The 19,167-nt window shown below is 29.5% G+C and overlaps 1 protein-coding gene across 3 annotated transcripts in view; it reads left to right on the forward strand.

Moving 5' to 3' along the window:
• Positions 1-19,167, forward strand: part of LOC107443921 (glucose dehydrogenase [FAD, quinone]) — an 81,374-nt gene that overhangs the window by 56,107 nt on the left and 6,100 nt on the right. The window contains exons 1-9 of one of the 3 annotated variants that reach the window (XM_043055415.3): positions 1,404-1,698; positions 3,592-3,775; positions 5,196-5,398; positions 7,585-7,774; positions 9,903-10,034; positions 13,422-13,543; positions 15,462-15,629; positions 16,740-16,890; positions 17,624-17,769. In XM_043055415.3, the coding sequence (XP_042911349.2) occupies positions 3,622-3,775; positions 5,196-5,398; positions 7,585-7,774; positions 9,903-10,034; positions 13,422-13,543; positions 15,462-15,629; positions 16,740-16,890; positions 17,624-17,769 (1,266 nt within the window). In that variant the 5' untranslated portion in view covers positions 1,404-1,698; positions 3,592-3,621. Of the gene's footprint in view, positions 1-1,403; positions 1,699-3,591; positions 3,776-5,195; positions 5,399-7,584; positions 7,775-9,902; positions 10,035-13,421; positions 13,544-15,461; positions 15,630-16,739; positions 16,891-17,623; positions 17,770-19,167 lie in introns of those variants that run through there. The other 2 variants (XM_071179732.2, XM_071179733.2) reach the window with 2 other exon arrangements.

Consider the following 19,167-nt stretch of genomic DNA (forward strand, 5'->3'; position numbering starts at 1 on the left):
AATATATTTCGCACGGCAAATATGTTACGACAGATATGAATAGTTTACTTCCCCAAGATAAATGCTAATTTTTAAAAAAAATCTTTCAAGAGAAATTTTTATGCTTTTCGCTAAAAAGTAGCTTCAAAAATCATTTTCAGTTTAAAAAAGATTTAAATTAAGTAGATTTTAGTGATTTAACGTAAGTTTCATCCACCTCCAACCATTTGTAATTAAAAATAAGTAAATCACTAACTCCCCAACCTTAAGTACTTTCGTAATATTCGAATGGCCATACATTAAATGTTAAGTTAGCTTTCGTAGACAATGCAAGAGCTTTGTCTTCATAAATGTATATTTTCATCGAAATCGCAAGTAATTGTGCTAACGACGTACCGTCCTCCTAGGAAGTGGTAAAAATAGGACGAACCCACACTTCCGTTTTTGGCAGGAAGAGAAGTAAATTGAGGAAGGAACTTAAATATTACTTACTAGATAAAAGAGGTATTGCTTCCAATGCATATTTTTAAGCTAAATTCAATGCAGTTCCAGACGATAGAACTAATAGCTTCGAAGTTATAACGGTTTCAGGAACAAGTGTAGTATGTTTTGTACTTAGTTTACACTTTCGATATTGATATTTCTTGGCTATATAGTCAAGCTGTATTTTTTCTTGTGCTTTTATTGAATGGGTCGCAAAAAATTAAATTCGAATCGATAGAATAAACAGCTTAAAAGAAGCGTGTGAATAAGTGCAACTAAAAAATATTTATTTTTAAAGACAAAACCTTTGCAACTTCTGAAGTATTTAGTTTCGTTGATTGCTCTTTTCTTTCGATACAGCGGGGAAAAAATATTCATTTTTTAATTATTAAAGAAAGCTTACTTTAGTTGAGATATTAATACAGATGCGCAAATAAGCGTAAGCTAAACATTCTATTTTTTATACATAAAAACCATGATGACTCCTATATCTTTAGTATTTGGTCTCATTCTATTAGGCACAAAAAAACTGCACCGGAAACAATACCTCACTTGCCTAGATAGCAGTATTTATGGTTCTACCTCATTAAACCCCTTCATTTTTTTAAAACAAAATGTGTGAGTTCAATTAACATTTTACCATTTGCTAAGAGGAAGGTACTTAGCATTTTCCCCCTGAAAAAAACAATTTCTGATATTAACGATTTTTTTTTTAATTTTTACTGCACTATAAACATTATTAAATTTTTAAAAATAAGAATTATTTCTAAGTCATGAATCCTCTATTATGAAGGACATTCAATTTATTACCATTTTAATATAAATAAAAGCCCCATTAAACAGAAACAACTCAAAAAGTAAGACAGCTGCACCAGGTTTATGAATAAATAAAATTTCATCTAAACTGTCACGATCCTTAAACTATAATAAAACTTTCACATAAATCTACTCCTAAGATAAGAACTGAATCTTCAATAATGTTTCGGATGAAGACAAAAATCGTAATATACCTAATAATATACCTAATATACCTAATAATACATATAATATAATAATCGTAATATACCTTCCTTAACTGCTCTGATGTCATTGAAAGCTTGTAAAATCTAACCAGCTGATAGAGACTAATAGTTCAGAAATAATCCACCTTGCATTCATGTTTTTCAATTTCAAATATATGCTGCGTTAAAAGTATTTCTCTAAATAGTGTTTTTTTCTTTTATAAATTGTGGAAAGGTAAGTTTTTCAACAAAATATATGAAACTTGTAATCATTATTTAAATATGTAATTGTAATATGAAAAGGTTTTATACATTGGTAAAAATATGTACATATGGTAAAAAAATAAAATTCTTCTCAAGTTTATTTTTTATCATATAAATTATGTTTTATATTCTCTTTTTCGCTTATCAGGTATTTACATTTTAATAAATTGTATGTATATTTTTAAGAATAACTAAACTCTACAGTTGTTTGATTTTGCTAAATTTAATAAACTTGTTTGCTTTGATGCAAAATTAAAAAAGTTAGTTCGTTTGAAGTGATTTTGTTTTTGTACAAATTGATTTTGATTTAATTCTTAAATTAAGACTCATATCAAATTTTTTATTTCATGCCACATTTTTCACTAAAATAGCGACTGGATCGCCATTTATAGCATTTTAAATATTACAAAGTTTTGAGAAATCAGTAACTTGAAAAATTGATCTTCCCTTGGAGTTATTACACAGTTCAGATGGGCCAGACTGTAGAAAAATCCATCTTTTCCTCTCTCTGAAATATTTTTCGCCGAATCAGCTTTTATAAACATAAACCGTTTTCACCTGTGGTCTTCAAATGCTGATAAAAAATTCAAACCATAGTACTCGACTTGGTTTGATGTATATATTTTTCAAGTATAGATTTGGTATATATTTTTTTCAAAAAATAATAAATACCGGAAAATAGTGGAGAAAAAGTAACTCCACTTTTCAAAAAGCAGATTTGTACCGTGAGCAAAAAAATAAACGGACCACTCTGAATAACTTTTGATCTTATAATTGGATAATAATCGAAAAAATTTTGAATTGTGAGCTTTACAATTTTTTACATCATTCTAAAGAATGTAATTTTACATATCAAAATACAAAATTTGAACGAAATCGGTCACCCACTTTGCATTTTGCTGCTTAAAATTACATCCTTTAAAATGATATAAAAATGTGCTTACCAAATAATTCAAAACATTTTTCATGTTTATTAAATAAGATAATAAACATGTGCTTAAACTTAGAATGGTTTCTACATTTAAGAACATTTTTTAAACTGTATAAGTAAAGCACAAGTAAATAAGAAAAATTAATTTCGCAAATTCCTATATCACTTCTCAATTGCAGAGTTACACAATCATTCTTACTTTGAGAGCTTCTAAAATATCTATTTCTATACTCCGCATAAAATCAATTTCTTTTACAAGTGTGAATAAGAACTTCTAACTATTATAAATAATATGCATTCTTTCCTTTAACTTTATGCTTGTTAGCTCATATCGTTAGCAAATTAACTATCTTCAGCAAATCTTTTCCAATTTATTCGGCATTAATATAATTCAGTATGCATGAAATGATTCGGCATGCATTAAAAATGATTAACTATACATAAGAAATTCATACCATTATCCATAAAGTTATCGAATCAGAAAGATGTTAAATGAAAAATAAAGTTCAATTAAAAATAAATTTTTCATCATTAGATATTAACCAACCAAAAAAAAATACAATTTGATAAACTATACAAATATTATAACTTCTTCTCCCCCCCCCCCAAAAAAAAAACTTTCTTATTTTGGTCCTTTTCTTAAAGTTTTAAAAACTAGAGGATTTCATTAACAGGTCTTCATGTTTCACAAAAAAATTTCTGACAATTTTACTTTTTAATCAGTCGGCAACGAAGAATGAAAGTTTCACGTCGAAAATAGGAATTTTTTCATATTTCCTTTCGAAAATTAGATCAAAAGACAATTTAAAAATTGCATTGCTGGTATAGTATTTAAATATCGTTAAAAATATTTAAGATGAACAAAAAGTATTACAGATTTGTCTGTAGAACTCTATCATTAGCAATTAAATTATATTTCTCTTGTCTCAACAGGTCATTTAAATCACTTTTCCAAGCTCAAAGATGTTCGACCTAGCGAGGGAAAGCTCTTATCCCACACCCCTTGCTCACTCGGCCTTTCTTCCACTCATGCTCATGTCTCTAGCCTCTCAAAAGAATTCGCCATCTCCAACTCGAACTCCGAATTCCATTCGTTCGGAATACGATTACATCATAGGTAAAAGGAAATTAAATTTTTATTCAAAAATTATTATGCATTATAGATAGAATGCACTATGCAATAAAAAGAAACGAACATTTTAAATAACTTTTGTTCTAATGATCAGATTTTCACACTAGGACTCAATTTTAATGGTTCGAGGCTTTAATCTTAAATGTGCTAATTAATTTATGCAGATGAAATTTTAAGTTAGGAAATCACACACAAAAGTGCTACTTTCTCTGAATAAGCATACTTTTTATGCATTATTTTTATCTGTTTTCTTCGATTTTAATTATTTTATGCAGACGATATTTAAAGTTAGAAAATCACATTCAAAAGCGTTACTTTCTTCATATAAATATACTTTTTTATTTAGTATTTTTATATATTTGTTACCTATAATTTCATTCTACATGAAAAAGTATTTTAGTAAAAGGCAATTTTAATATAGATTCTTTTATAAAAATATGGTTAAAAGATTCAATTTTTATTCTTGAAAAATGGTAAATAAAGTTTGTAAAATAGAATTTAAGAAATTGTGAATATCAAAGCTTTTATATCTTGACAAAATTAATTCAATATATCAAAATTCAATAATAATTCAATATATAATATCAATAAATAATCCCGATGTTTCACTAAAACTGGATACATTGAACTATAAATTTCATATTTTTTGATGCATAAACAAATTGAATATCTCATGACTAATGGAATTATGACTGGAATGAAGTTATTATAAGGAAAATATAGTATTATGACAATTATTTTGCTGTCGCTAAAATAACAAATACATTGAATTACAGACTTTAATCCACGAAAAAATATTTTAGAAGGATGTATACATTTTCTTACAAAAACTTTGTTTCTGTTGAAAAATTAAAAAATTGAATTTGTATGATTACTTTGTGCATAAAAAGATTTAAGAAAGAAAAGTTTTTTTTTTCAAAAAATAAAAAAATTGAATTTGTAATATTTATTTTGTAAAATAACTAATAATTTGTAAAATTTTCAGCTGTCAGTAAAAATTAAGTATCTGCTTTCGTTTTTAAAATTTCATATCAAAAAAATAATCCGTATTTATCATTAAAACTGAAGACAATTATATAATCGGTATTTTGCTAACCATAAAATCAATATTTTTAATAAGATTCAAGGGAATGCGAAATAAAAAAATAAAGTTATTTTTGTGCTGTTAAAATATCATATGAATACTGTTGTTTATATGTACCTCAGTCCATATGAAAACTGTCTAAAAGCTTCATATTAAAAAATAAATACTTCACATAGATTTGGTTATAGAAAGATTCATCTAGTTATTTAGAAAGATCTGAAGTAGATTAGTTTTATTGTAAAATATTAGTTTTGTTAGAAATAGAATATTATTTCTGTGAAACTTCTATTTTTAACCCTCTATCTTTCATCATCTTCCAAGTTGGTGCTGGATCTGCGGGTTCCACAGTCGCTGCCCGTCTTTCTGAATTACCATGCGTAACCGTATTACTGTTGGAAGCTGGTAGAGATCCACCGCTTTTAAATGATATTCCAGCATATGGGTTGAATTTCTGGTTTTCAGATATTGACTGGGCATATAAGACTGTTCCACAAAAATATGCTGCAACTAATCTAAAAAATAGGGTAAGTATTATGAAAAAGAGGTTTGTGTAATCTTATCCCCACGTCGAAATCTTTCTATGCACTGCCAAAACTTTCTGATTTAAATTACGGTAAAAAGTACCGGGACTCAGGGTGCCGGTACTTTTTACCGAAAAATCCGTTTTTATCGAAATATGAGGCGAAATAAAAAATCTGATAGACTGTAATTTTTACTGCAATAATTACCGTAAATCACTGAATCACTCTAATTAAATAAATATTACTGAAAAAAATGCGGTATAATACATTTTACGGTAAAAAGAGTTTTACGGTAAAAAAGATTTAACTGCAAAATGGATTTTACGGACGATGTATCTAAAGTTCCGGTACTTTATTCCAGAATTTAATCCGGAATTTTTCAGAGTACATTATTTTGTAAAATAATATTACAATTGTCTCGGGATTCCGTCAAAAGAAGGTTGATCATTTTGGGATTCCACAGTAGAAAAATATTGGAAACAGCTGGTTTATATCACAATATATACACCGAAAAGCCATTACATTATGACCACCCTCCATCTATAACAATGGGCTCGCCCAGGTTTTCATGGTTTCTCGCCCAGGAACAATGTTTTCATGGGACACATTAGGACCCATAATCCTCATAGAACAATCCCTGACGTCTGTAAGCTACTTGAACATAGTTGCAGGCCAGGTTCACCCATTCATGGCAACAGTTCTTCCTGCGGGGGATGGTGTTTACCAACAGGATAATGCACCATGTCATAAAGGTCGAATCGTCATGGATTGGTTCGAGGAGCATTCCCGTGACTTTTAAGTCATGTCTTGGCCCCCAAATTCACCTGACCTTAATCCAATAGAGCATTTGTGGTCTTATTTGGAAAACCAAATTCGTGCTGCCACGCTACCCCCTCGCAATGTGAGGGAATTGCAGGACCAGTTGGTGAGCGCTTGGTACCAGATACCTCAGACTACCTATCAACACCTTGTGGAATCAATGCCACGGCGGGTGCCTGCAGTTTTGAGGGCTAAAGGTGGTCCTACATGTGGTCATAATGTAATGGCTCTTCGGTGTACATTGTTCCTCCACTAAATAGATCGCATTAATGATGTTTATAATTTTACTAAAAAAGGATTATACAACACACAACAAACACAGATTATAGAATTAAGAAGAACTTAATCACAAAGAACATGAAAGTTCTTTCAATTTATGTTATGAAATACTTTAAAGCTATTTTTCCGAAGGCTCCGTCCTTATATGAAATTATTCCTTTTGCGAATAATATGCTATTTTTATAACTGCTGTGAGTTTGCAACTGTCACTCATGAAGTTTAGTCTATCTAAAGCCAGCGCTGTCTATGCTTATTTTGTAAATAGTGCAAAACGTCAGTATGGAGAAAAGCCACTAAATTATGCAAATAAAAAGTGTTTGTGGTCTAATTTTTTAATATTTAAAAAACTTATTTCTACAACTTATTACTGCATTACCTGGGCTCATAAAAATTTGCAAAAACTGAGAATAAGGCAGTGATTTTGATAATTTTCACCTTGGTGGAAAAATGCCACCAAATTGGCGATTTTTAAAAAAATTTAATAACTTTTAAAATGTTTAAATTATTTATCCTCTCTAAGGCCCATATAATTTTCCATGCCAAGTTTATATATACAGTTTAAAATCATCAAATTGCTTCAAGTGTAAGGCACTTAAACTAAGGCCATTTTTTTATTTTTATGGTAATAGGTCTTCGCAAAACAGCGTAAACTCATTTTCCTTTTACATAAATCTAGCATTCCAGTAAATCGTAACGTATGTAAGTAAGTAGCGAATGTTGAATTATATTATTTAAATTCTAATTTAGTAAATTTAGCATTATTTATTTTTAATTTTAAAAAATCGTCAAACTTAACGATATCTTATTTGGTAAACCCATTAGAAAGTTTTGCAAACAAGCTATCGGATTCTTAGTAGTGCTTTAAGATTAGCTTTGCCTCCAGTGAAACATTATTGTCAATTATATGAGTTTTTACACCCAACTGAACCTCACCAAATACACCTCAATTTCAACCTCAGATATACGTCATGAAAACAACCTTAAATATACCTCAAAAATACCATCTTTTTTTGTAAAGGGAAATGATAGATTTTAAAGAGTAACAACAATGCATGACATAGTTTCAAAGCTGAAACTTTTCATTTCTTTAGCAAATAGTGTGGCCAAGCGGAAAAGGACTGGGAGGATCAAGTTTGTTGAATAGTGAAATTGTGGTTCGAGGAAATAAACAGAACTATAATGATTGGGCTGCTCAAGGTGCAAAAGGCTGGAGCTATAGCGAAGTGCTTCATTATTTCAAAAAGTTGGAAAATGAAACAGATCCAATATATCTGGCAAATGGTAAAAAAAAGCTTTTATTTAGTATCCATAGTATTAAAGTGTTTTATTTTATTGCTGGTTTGCTTATTCTTTCATATATTATTCCGTAAAAAGGTAGTTTTATTTAGTAATACTCGCGATGGCACAATCGTTGACCCTTCGATGCAGAATTTTTATTAAACATATTTTTCCTTCATTTTGTACCTACATAATTAGGTTCAAATAAGTGAAAAATGTCCCATTTAGCATTTTAATATTTTATGGTTATAAAATACAACCTGAAACACCGGTGGGTTTTTTTTTTTCCTTAAAGGAAAAAATTTTATAACACGGCTCACTTGCAAACAATAATTTTTCATATTTGCACTTAGTTGAAGTTATTTAGATCTAAGAATTACAGTTATTCAACATTAAAACTCATTTCTTTAGCAAAATCAACAATTGATTTTGCTAAAGAATATTTTGAATATGATATTATTGTCATATTTTTGAATATGAATTAAAAAAAAACTTTAAACTACTTTTTTTGGACTTTATATTTCATGACAGATATAATTCTGATAATCCAAGTAACCCGATTTTAGCAACTATTAGAATGGGGTTTTTTTTTATAATTAAAAAATACCAAACTATATTTTTGCTTGTAATTAGAACGTCAGATAAAAGTATAAAAAAAAAAACACTGGTATCATATCCGGGAGATCTAAGTGCTAAATTGACCTTAGTTATCATTGTGAAGGTTTGGTTTTCTGTCCCTAACGGTATACAATTGGCATTGAGTTGAAGAAAAATGCTTTAAAATTGTTAAATGTAAAGAACTTCAAAAGAACAGGTTTTGGAAACTAAAAAGCATTATAAAAAAATTATAAAACCTTATGAAAATTAATAATTCTAGGAACCTGGGACAATTGAAGAAGAGCTGTGCCAAAAGAATTTAGTTGAGAATAAATTCAGAAGAAAAATATTGAGACGGAAAAAAAATCGGATTTACAATTAGTTAAAAATAATTTTGGAAAATTTAGTTCTTAGTTATAAAATATGTATATAAACCTTTAATGTATATATCTAAAAATAATAAGTGAATTCAATACTGATTCAGTATATGGGATGGGTAACAACTAATAATAAATAAATGAATAAGAAATTATTTTATTTGCATCAATTTTATAGATAATAATTCTAATAGTTTTGTGTATAACTTCGTAGATTTATTCAGTGCTGATTCATTGATTCCACCGCGTGAGTAGAACTGATATTTAGCTTGTTAAAATTAAAAACCTATACTCTCATACAATATTTAAAGAGAAGTCAATAATCATTATTATATATCTTTGAATAAGAATTTATTGATATCTTTCTGGCAGAGTAACAAAACAAACGTTAATCAAATGCTTTTTCATAGCTCTTTAATCCATTTTTACAAGAAATTATCTTCGCCTTGATTAGATGCACAACATTTTCTATTGAATTATTTGATTACCACAAAAAAATAATTCTACTCATAGAACTAATATACAATCTTCTCAATTTTTCATAATAACAATTAGGTATTGAGTACAGTAACAAATCTTGAAATCCATAATATTTGAAAGGAAATCCACGGTACGCCCCATAATAAGAATTTTATAAGTATCAATTTCAGGAGTGCTGTAAACTTGAAAAAAAACAAAAAGTTTAATAATGACGGGGCTTACCTTTTTCGAGCAATAGCATTAGTATCTTTAATGATACTCAAGGTATGGATCGAGAGGTGCGTGTTGGAGGATTAGTTTCCTATCTAATCACAACAGAAATGAAAATAATGTTAATAATTCTGTTGCTGATGACGAAATGTCCCGAGCTCTTCCACCGTACCTAGCTGCCTGGTGACTTTTAAATTATCATTAAATATTAAATTTATAAAAAAATTTTGATAATATTGTTGACATTCTTGAAAAAAGTTAAAATTGAAATTAGTTAAAATGATTGGGCAACAACTGGACGATAAAAAAATTTTGTTAATACACTGTTTAAAACTAATTATGGTGTTAGGACTAAAGGAGAAGTTGGATAATTAGAATATTTAAAATTAGTTCAGACAAAATCTGTTCAAACCCTAAGAAATTCGTCTATACGACTTACAGACACTTTATTTTTCGAATTGTTTCAGGATACCATGGTAAAGATGGTCCAGTAACGATAGAAACTATCCCTTACAATCCAAAACTGAAAATGAAAGTACTCGAAGGTGTTGAAGAAATGGGATATGAGATACTTGATTCCAATGCTGCTCGACAAACAGGTAAATTGTATGTTAACAGTTATCTGCGTATTGCTCGGCAAGACTACTGATATCAATTGGGCGCAGTTTTTGGAAACCAAAATTTACAGTCATAATAATCATTTTCCACCACATGACATTGCCAAAGAAATAACGAGCGTCTTTTTTTTTTTTTTAGTAAAGTTGTTTTACAGAACAACAGTTATCTGCGTATTGCATGTCAAGTTTATCGATTTCATATTCTCGCTACAGACCGAGGAATCCTATGGGATGCAGTTGAACATACTGTAACGTACTTTGAGCATGTGCTTGACGGAAAAATGAAATGCACATTAAGCGTATGCTATGATTATAAAAACCCGCTGCGTCTTCAAATTGCGTATGGATCCTTATGGGCGCCATTTTTAATAGATTTTCTCCTGGTGGTAGAAATTTGAAGTAATTCTATGTTTGTGAAAGTAAGGAAAAATCCGTTTTTTAGTCAGTAGTCAATTGGAGTTGAACAAATTTTCTAATAAAATCTTCCCATCTTGTAGGCTATTCGGATAAAACCATGTCACGAAACCGGAATTAGACAATTGTTTATAAAAACATTTTTTTTAAGTATCCAGTTTTTTCCCTTTGTAAGTTGTCCGAGGAAAAAATAACAATTTAAAAAATGGAAATAAATGTTTGTTTTCATTTTTTCGAATTTAATCAAAAACACGTTAAATTTTAAAATACAAAAATCAGTACCACCTCTTTACATTTTCTCTTTACTCAAACGGCATAACTTTATTTGCCAAAACCAAACATTTGGGCAAAATTGTTTCAATACTATTAAAAAAAATCTGATCAGCTTTTTTTATTTCTCGGGAAATATTCTACCGTATTTTTTTTCAATTTTGAATATTCTTCATTACTTCAAAATTGAAATTTTTGCGATCATTATAAAAAAATTATAAAAATTTGTTAAAATTTCGCGATTTGTAAAAATGAATTGAACGTAGCTAAACGTATTTATTCAAGACTAGCCGCCTAAGGCGGCCAGCTGTCCGCCACGCTGAAGGTTTTCACAAATAAAGTTTTTTAAAACATAGCAGGAAATCTGAAGATTAGTGGACAATTAAAGTGTTCCTGTCCTGCAATTTTGTCTTCATATCCAGTTCTGCTGCAGATGTGTTATAGCTCTTGAGGATGTTTGAAATTATATAGCTACAACGCTTAAGAAAAAAAACAAACTAAAATGCCAAATACATGAAAAGAACACGAAAACGAATAAATTTTTTATGGTATCAATTTTTATTTCTATATAATTTTTTATGGTATCAAATTCTATTTCTATATCTGTTACGTCAAGCACTCAGGTATTATAATTTGATCTAGTTGTGCTTGTATAATTTTGATCTAGTTGCGCTTTCTACGTCATTTTGTTAACATCGTTTGGTTTGTTATTTAACATCGTTTGGTTTGTTATTTCTAAGTTAACTTTCAAAACATTGGCTGGCATCAGCATTTTTATTCTTTAAATTGTTTATTTTTTCTTTTGGAATTCGTTCCTTTTCAGCGAAATGTTTTTCAACCTAATCGAATTCTTTGCCGACTGTTCTCTGTATATATAAAGAAAATAAAGTAAATATTTTTAAAGTGTTGTGAAAAGAATTTTTAGTTGTACAAAGTACTACAATATCGCTACAAAAATTATCGTCTTCGCTTAAGAAAAAAAATAGAGCGTGGAAAGAAGAAGAAAAACTTATTATAACAATTATGAATAGCGACAAATATATCAAAGCGAAGCGTTCTATTTACGTATCGAATATGTTGCCACATTTTTAATACAAAAGTTAAACTTTTCTCCACTTTAATAAATGTAAACTGATGCGAACTTTACAATTAAATTATTAATTCCTTCGTACATTATTGGTTTAAGTTGTCGAAAATTAATATTTCAATTGTAAGGTTCGCATTAGCATACATTTATAAGAGTGGGGAAAAGTATATGCATTTTTTAATAGTTTTTTGAATATGAAAAAAAATACTTCTTCATTATGTCAAAACACAATTATGTGCCGAGTTTCGTGCCTGGGCGAGGCTTCTGGGGCGATATATTGTGATTACAGACACACACACACACACACACAGCCGCTTTTATTATTATGTATAGATTACATTTTTTTAAGAAATTTACTGATGCGATGACTTTTAAAAATAGAAATATGGAGGGAAACATAACACTCTTCAGACGTAATAAATTGGCAACCAGCTTTAAATGTATTCTTTTTAAAAGACACTAACTTTTCCACTAGGGAACAGTATTTTCTGATTTGGGGTAAAGTTTAAAAATCATGAATTAGAACATGTAAAAAAGAAAAACATTTTTCTTTAAAAAAAAAAAAAGAATGCTTTTTTTTTATTAAAAATTCTTTGAGATTTTATTGCTGAATAAATAGGTTAACGCTAACCAATTAACGCAAAAGGAAATTTCCCTGGAACCTATTCAATTTGCAGATTAGTCCGGGAAAATCCGACTTATCTATGTATTGTTATTCATTGAGATATATTATTCATTGAGATACATTATTCATTCAGACAAGTTTTCTGGTTGACTCACTGTATATTCATCCCTGAATCCACTATGAAGAAGAAAGCTGTTTCTGCTGAAAAAATCAAAGATTTTGCTCTCAAAGAGCCAAGGACTACAAACTTCGTAAACATCGTGAACGTTTCCCGCTTTTAAAAATAAATCTACTTTTAAACGTTTTTTACTTTATAAAGCATTTTGAATTTTATAATTATAAAACAAATATGGTTATCTTCCTTTTTGAATAACAGATTTTTCTTCAGTTGAGCTCTGATAATTCGATTCTCAGTCATCTAAATGCTCATTGTAAACACAACGTAAAATTATGGCAAAGAATAATCCACTATAACACAATCTGATAACTTTTCCATTGTTTTCTTAAAAGATGTAATGAATTGAAAACCTGCATTAAATGTATTCTTTTTGCACTTTTTTTTTCTTAAGCAGCCTTTACCACCTTTGAAAAGTTTTTAATAATCTTAAGGGCAACTGTTAAAATTCATTGGACTCTATAATTGAAGACACCCCCAGAATTAGATCACATTTAATATGTCGATTTAATTAGTTAATCAATTTAATCAGATTCAATACTCTAAAAATTGTTAAAAAATCAAAGTATACAATGCGTTATTTGCAATTCTAGAAGTGCAGTGAGCATGCCTAACCATGTGATTTAAATCAGATTTAATTGGATACCTGAAGTCGACGTCACGCGTGTTGTCAAATCTGATTGGCTTCTGAATTTACTTATACCAAGATTTACAAACAATGACGTCACTTTCAGGTGTCTAATTGTTGTAAACAAAAGGCGTTTCTAAAATCTTGATTGACATTTATTATTTTTATAGGATTTTACATTTCTCAAGGAAATCTGAGAAATGGACAAAGATGCAGTACAGCTAAAGCTTATTTGGTACCGGCAGAAAATCGACCAAATTTGGACATTCTGCCAAATGCTTTTGTTCATAAGGTGATTCAACTTTTATTTTAAAAATTTAAAATTATTCTTCATTTAGAGATCATAGGTTTGAATAAACCTTTTACAATACTTAATTTCATAAAATATTAAAACGTTGATTATTGTTGGTTGATAACTGTTTCGGTGAAAAACCAGACAATTAAACAGAACTGCGCAAAACAGGAATATCAAAAATGTGTTTTTATAATTAACGTTTTTCAAACTGTCATTTTTTTTAAAATTACAACATTCCTTTTATACCATAAGAAATTTTTCACTCTATTTAAATTATGATGAAATTTTTACAGCTCTTAAAACTTTGAAAAAATACGATTGTTACAAGATTACGAATCTTAATTTAGATGTTTCAAATTTTTGGTGTTTGTTTTAATTATTGTGCTATCGAAACTTATACACCGTAGTTTAAAGTTAAATGAGTTTAATGTTAATAAACGTTAAAATTTTAATTCCAAAATGTAGAACATAGCTGAGATAATTTATTAAATAATTATTTAAATTAACGAAAATTTGAAAATCTTAAATTCTACTTCTTTTTTTTAAGAAAAAGACGCCTTCAGCTTTTGCAAGACAGGGTTCACTATCGTACGGTATCATATTTCATAACCGTCGTTGAACAGCCGATCCAATTTAAGGTTTACGGCTACTAATGTTCAACTCCGTAACCTTGTAATTTTGAACCCAAACCAGAAGACAGGGGAACTCATGGATCAAGTATAAGGGGAAGTTTGCCTACTTAAAGGACTTTTTTTGATGGAACTAACCCACATTTGCTTTACATGGTGAGGAAAGCTAGAGAACCTCCTACGATTAGCCTAACGGCAAGGGAATTTTAACCAATGATCCGTCTACCACTGAGGTTATTTTACATCAGCACTGTGGTCGATGCTAGCTGGGCGCGGAATTCGAATCGACCAGCTATTGTCGCGATCGAACCCGGGTCACGTCATTTGGAGGCCAGCGCTCTATCCCCTGAACCACCACGGCTCACGGTAACATATTTGTTAGATTTGTCTCAAATGATACTTTAAAGTATACCTGCCACACAGCGCATTTCGTCCATTAGTGCACCATAGAGTATACTGAGCACCATGGATAAAGCATCAATAAAAACCGAACATTTTTATATAGATCATTCATTAATGAGGTATCATGAACAACGTACAGGCATTATATAGACAGCCGTGTTAAGGCGTTTCGATAACAAAACAAGCCTATGAAGAATATAAATGTTTCCAAGTCAATTTTTAGCGAAAATCTAGATAGTTTTATTCGTATAACTAGATGGAAAATATATCATGGTTAATATTATAAATGACGACTAATAGAGATCTACTGGACGACTTGGTGCCATATGGTTAAGTCCATATTAAAAAAATTAATAATGTCCTTCTATTAAGAAAACCCTTTAGTCTTAAGTCCTAGCGAATTTGACGGTTACTGTGGTTACGAGGAAAAGTCATTTAGAGGGTGGGATAAATCCTTTCACTTTTGGGTGTCATGTCATTTCTTTGTGTCACTCTATTGGATATGGCTTTATACCTATTTTTATTGCAGTAGTCAACCTCAGACATCCAACCAGCAGCTTTTTCCTTTCCCACAAGTTCTTTCACGAGTTTTTTCGTGTACACAGACAAAGTATAATTTCGACTTTTTTACGTGCTAATTAAAAGATTACTGATAGAAATATCTCAGTAAATAAGTCCTCCGAAGATTCTAATGTGGGTGTCATTTCGAATGTAGGGAGTTAAAAATTGCTCTTTGTTTGTGATCGAGAGCTCATGTCAAGATGTCACGTGTCAATTCCTGTGGTAAATGAAAGAGATACTTGTAACTTCGGACTTTTAGTTTAAAGAAATCCTCCAAGTTCGAGAAAAAAATTAGAATTTTATTTCTGTATTGTTCAATATAGGTCAACATTAAAAACGGACAAGCTGTTGGAGTAACATTCGATGTGAATGGAACAATACATAAAGTAGCAGCGAAAAAAGAAGTCATAATGTCTGCCGGAACTGTCAACTCGGCTCAGCTACTCATGCTTTCAGGCATTGGTCCAAAGGAGGAACTTAAGAAGCACGGCGTAAGTGAAAAAGGTTTTTGTTGCTATTTTGAATGTTTGACTAATTTTCAATTTGCTTTATTCCCTTTTCTTTAGATATGTCCCACTAAGCATTTTTCATTGGAATTCGGACAAAAAAATTTTCACTGTCAGTGAAATGGTGCAAAGTAGAATTTTATATTATAGTGTTCCACCTCTTGACTTCTCAACGGAATAGATTTAATTAAGATGTGAGTTCTCAAAGTTTGCAGGAATCTCGCATTTAAGTCAAATTGAAAATTTGATTGCGAAATCCAACGAATTGAGGGGAAATGCTAAAATAAGCATCCGAAATGGTAAAATAAGCCTGTTTCTTTAAGCAGTCACCTCATTGAACAGTTCCAATCCATAATAGTAAGAGAACCGAAACTTCACAAGCTCACCGTAATTAAATATTTTTCATGGTTTCTCTAAGGGTAACTAATTTTTATTTGGCAAGCTGATTTTGCTATTTAAAATATCGAAGCAAAAGAAAAGAGGAGCCCTTTTGTTAACCTTCGCAGAAAAGTAATAAATTGACTTTTCGAATAGTAATTTTTATTTTAAGAACAAGAAGACAGAACAATTTCAGCTGAAAATACAATAAAGAAAACTGAAATAAAAAAACTATACAGTTTTGCGCAAAAAGGTAATAGTGTGCTCTCAATGCCTTACTGTGATAATCAGATTATGATATATATTTATAGTTTAATATGTAACAATAAATGAATCACCAAACAACTATTAACTATTATTATACCTTATTACTGATAATGATATTATGGAAGAAAATTTTAAACTAAAAAGATATTTTAATGAATTTAGAAACACAAGGTAAACTGTTTATATAACACTTATTCAAATTAAAAATCGTCTTATTGAATGACCTGGCAGGTAAAATTTAAGTTTTACACTAACCGTCCTGAATTTCCTTCAGCATGCAAGCTTTTACTCTTTTTTAACCGATCACTTGGCATTTCCTTCCACTATTTCTACTATTTTTTATTTTTTTTTATATCTCAAAACCGGGTAACTGCTGAAATATTTTAATAATTATATGTTTCATCTAGCATGAAATTATTTCAAAAGATTCCACTTCTCATCTTTTTCTAGATTCCTCTTGTGGCTGATTTGCCTGTTGGAAAAAATTTGCAAGACCATTGCTCTGCTTTAAATCTCTATACACTGGATTCTAGCATCCCTCCTTTTCCAGAATTGATTTCCAGTAATAGAAGCTTTCAACAATATATAAATAACAGAACAGGTGCATATTTTTAGGTTCAAATTTGTAGTGCTTAAACTAATTCGACAATATTAACAAAAATAAGATTTAAACGAAAATTATGTACGTACATTAAGTACGTAATATTTATACTATAAAAATATTGTGAGAATTCGTTCGATCAAAAAACCGATGGATTATCAAAACCGTGATAAATGAAGTTTTTTTTTTGAATATTTTGAAACAAATAAAAAATGCAATAAAATATTTTTAAAGAAATTTCATCTGTCAGAAAAAATACATAGCAATCAATAAATAATATATCAATACCTTTTCCAAATGAGTTTAACAAACTCGAAAGAAGCAAAAATTATTTCGTGAATTTCTCTCTGAATCTCCTACAGCATTTGAAGTCAAAACTCAAACTATATTATTTTGTCTCGAGTATCAAATGGAAATTTGTCTATAAATTTACCAATACGTTTTATAAAGTCTATGAATTTTAAATTGTCTGTAATTTTTTTATTTAAGTTTTAAACATTTTTTTCGTTTCCAAATACGCTTTACAAACTCGAAAGAAACGAGAATGACATAACGAATGCAATTTTTCACTAAATCTCTCACAACATTTGAAATCAAAATTTAAATTTTATAATTTTGTCAGGGCTATGAATTCAAAGACTGTCAATAAATTGTACCGATTATTTATATTTAGGTTTAGACTTGTATTTAAAACTGAGGCTCTTCTTATTTTTAGAATATTTTCTATTTGCAGGACCGCTCTCATCCCTTGAAGGCCTCGTTGCCACTGCATTTTTAAATAATGGTTATATACGTCCAAAATTTGATAATCCAAACTATCAGCTTTATATAACTGCAGCCGATGCAAAAAGTTTAAAACAGCTTGGTCTTACGGATGAAGTAAGTATCCTTTTAAACCCATATTTATAAACCATGGGTCAAAATTTTCTTACACACATGCTGACTTCACAATTCACAAAAGAATACTTTGCTACCTAAATCTACTATTAACAAAAGTTTTTATAATAGTAGATTTATAATTTTATAATCTCCATTTTGAAACAATAAATATAAATTTGATAACGTTGTTTTTTCTTAAATTTTAATTAACGTCTATGCTATATTTTTTCCTGCTCTTGTCAAATTTCCTTTTAACACATTGCAGATCATGGATGTTTAAACAGTGGTATTTGTGTCATTGAAAATTTATATCGTGATATGCATGTCACGTGAGCACAGCCGAGTTTTAATTGTAACTTTGGAAGGCTTATCGAGTAATAAATATTCTCGAATTTAAAAAATCATCTTAAGAAACTTTGACAAAATCTGTTTAAAAATTCTGACACCCTCTTAATATGTTTCTTAAAATGTAGGCATAAAAATATACTATTTTTTAAATATGAAATATTTTTGTAATTTTTTTATTGTAAATTTTTTAGTTTTCTTACAAATTCTGATTTTTCGATATTTAACTAATAAACGAAGCCAAAAATAAGCGGGGGGGGGGAGATTAAAACGGGTTTAAAAATGGTCTCTCATTTCTCGCCAAAATACTCCTCTTACTTGGGATGTTTAAATTTCATTAGTAAAATTCATTAATAAGCTTAAACACTCGCATTATATTGTCAAATATATAAAGCAATTTTATAAAAACTATTTAATATAACATTTTGTAATCAATTACAATAACAGTCTGTAATTGTTTTTAATTGTTGTTGCTCGACAAATCTGTAGCTAGATCCTTAAATTAGGATAAAATAGCTATTTTTGGCTAATATTAAAGCCATTTTTGTGGAGCTCTTAACAATAATTGTTAGAAAACATAAAATTAAAATAATTTTGATAAATAAAAGTAGAACCAATTTGTAATTGGTATACTTTCCCAGCAGCGTATGGTGATATATTCGGTCATGAATTAATATGCAATTCTCGGTCTTTATGTGCCCCACCTGTCCTTTTAATTTGTAATCACCATACTAAATCTCCCTATATATCTTTTTTTGCATTTTTTTTTCTTTTAATTAATTTGTCATTTTTCCCCATTTCTGTATCTCAGTCAAACATTAATAAAGCATAAACATATGTTCAAGAAAGTTTTATTTCTGTCTTTCGAAATGTCCTGTCATAGTACAGACTAGAGCTGAAAATAACCACTCGTCACGTGGTGAGTCAACATCAAAAAAATTAAATAAACAACCAGTTACTCTTTCCCAGCGCTTTTATTTTAAATCGTTTGATGATAAAAGTACATCAATGCAGAAAAACTCTGGAAAATAGAATTCTTATTAAAATGTTCTA

This window comes from Parasteatoda tepidariorum, chromosome 1, assembly GCF_982258835.1.
Source record: "Parasteatoda tepidariorum strain Cologne lab strain chromosome 1, Ptep-v5.0, whole genome shotgun sequence".
Taxonomy (NCBI): Eukaryota; Metazoa; Arthropoda; class Arachnida; order Araneae; family Theridiidae; genus Parasteatoda; species Parasteatoda tepidariorum.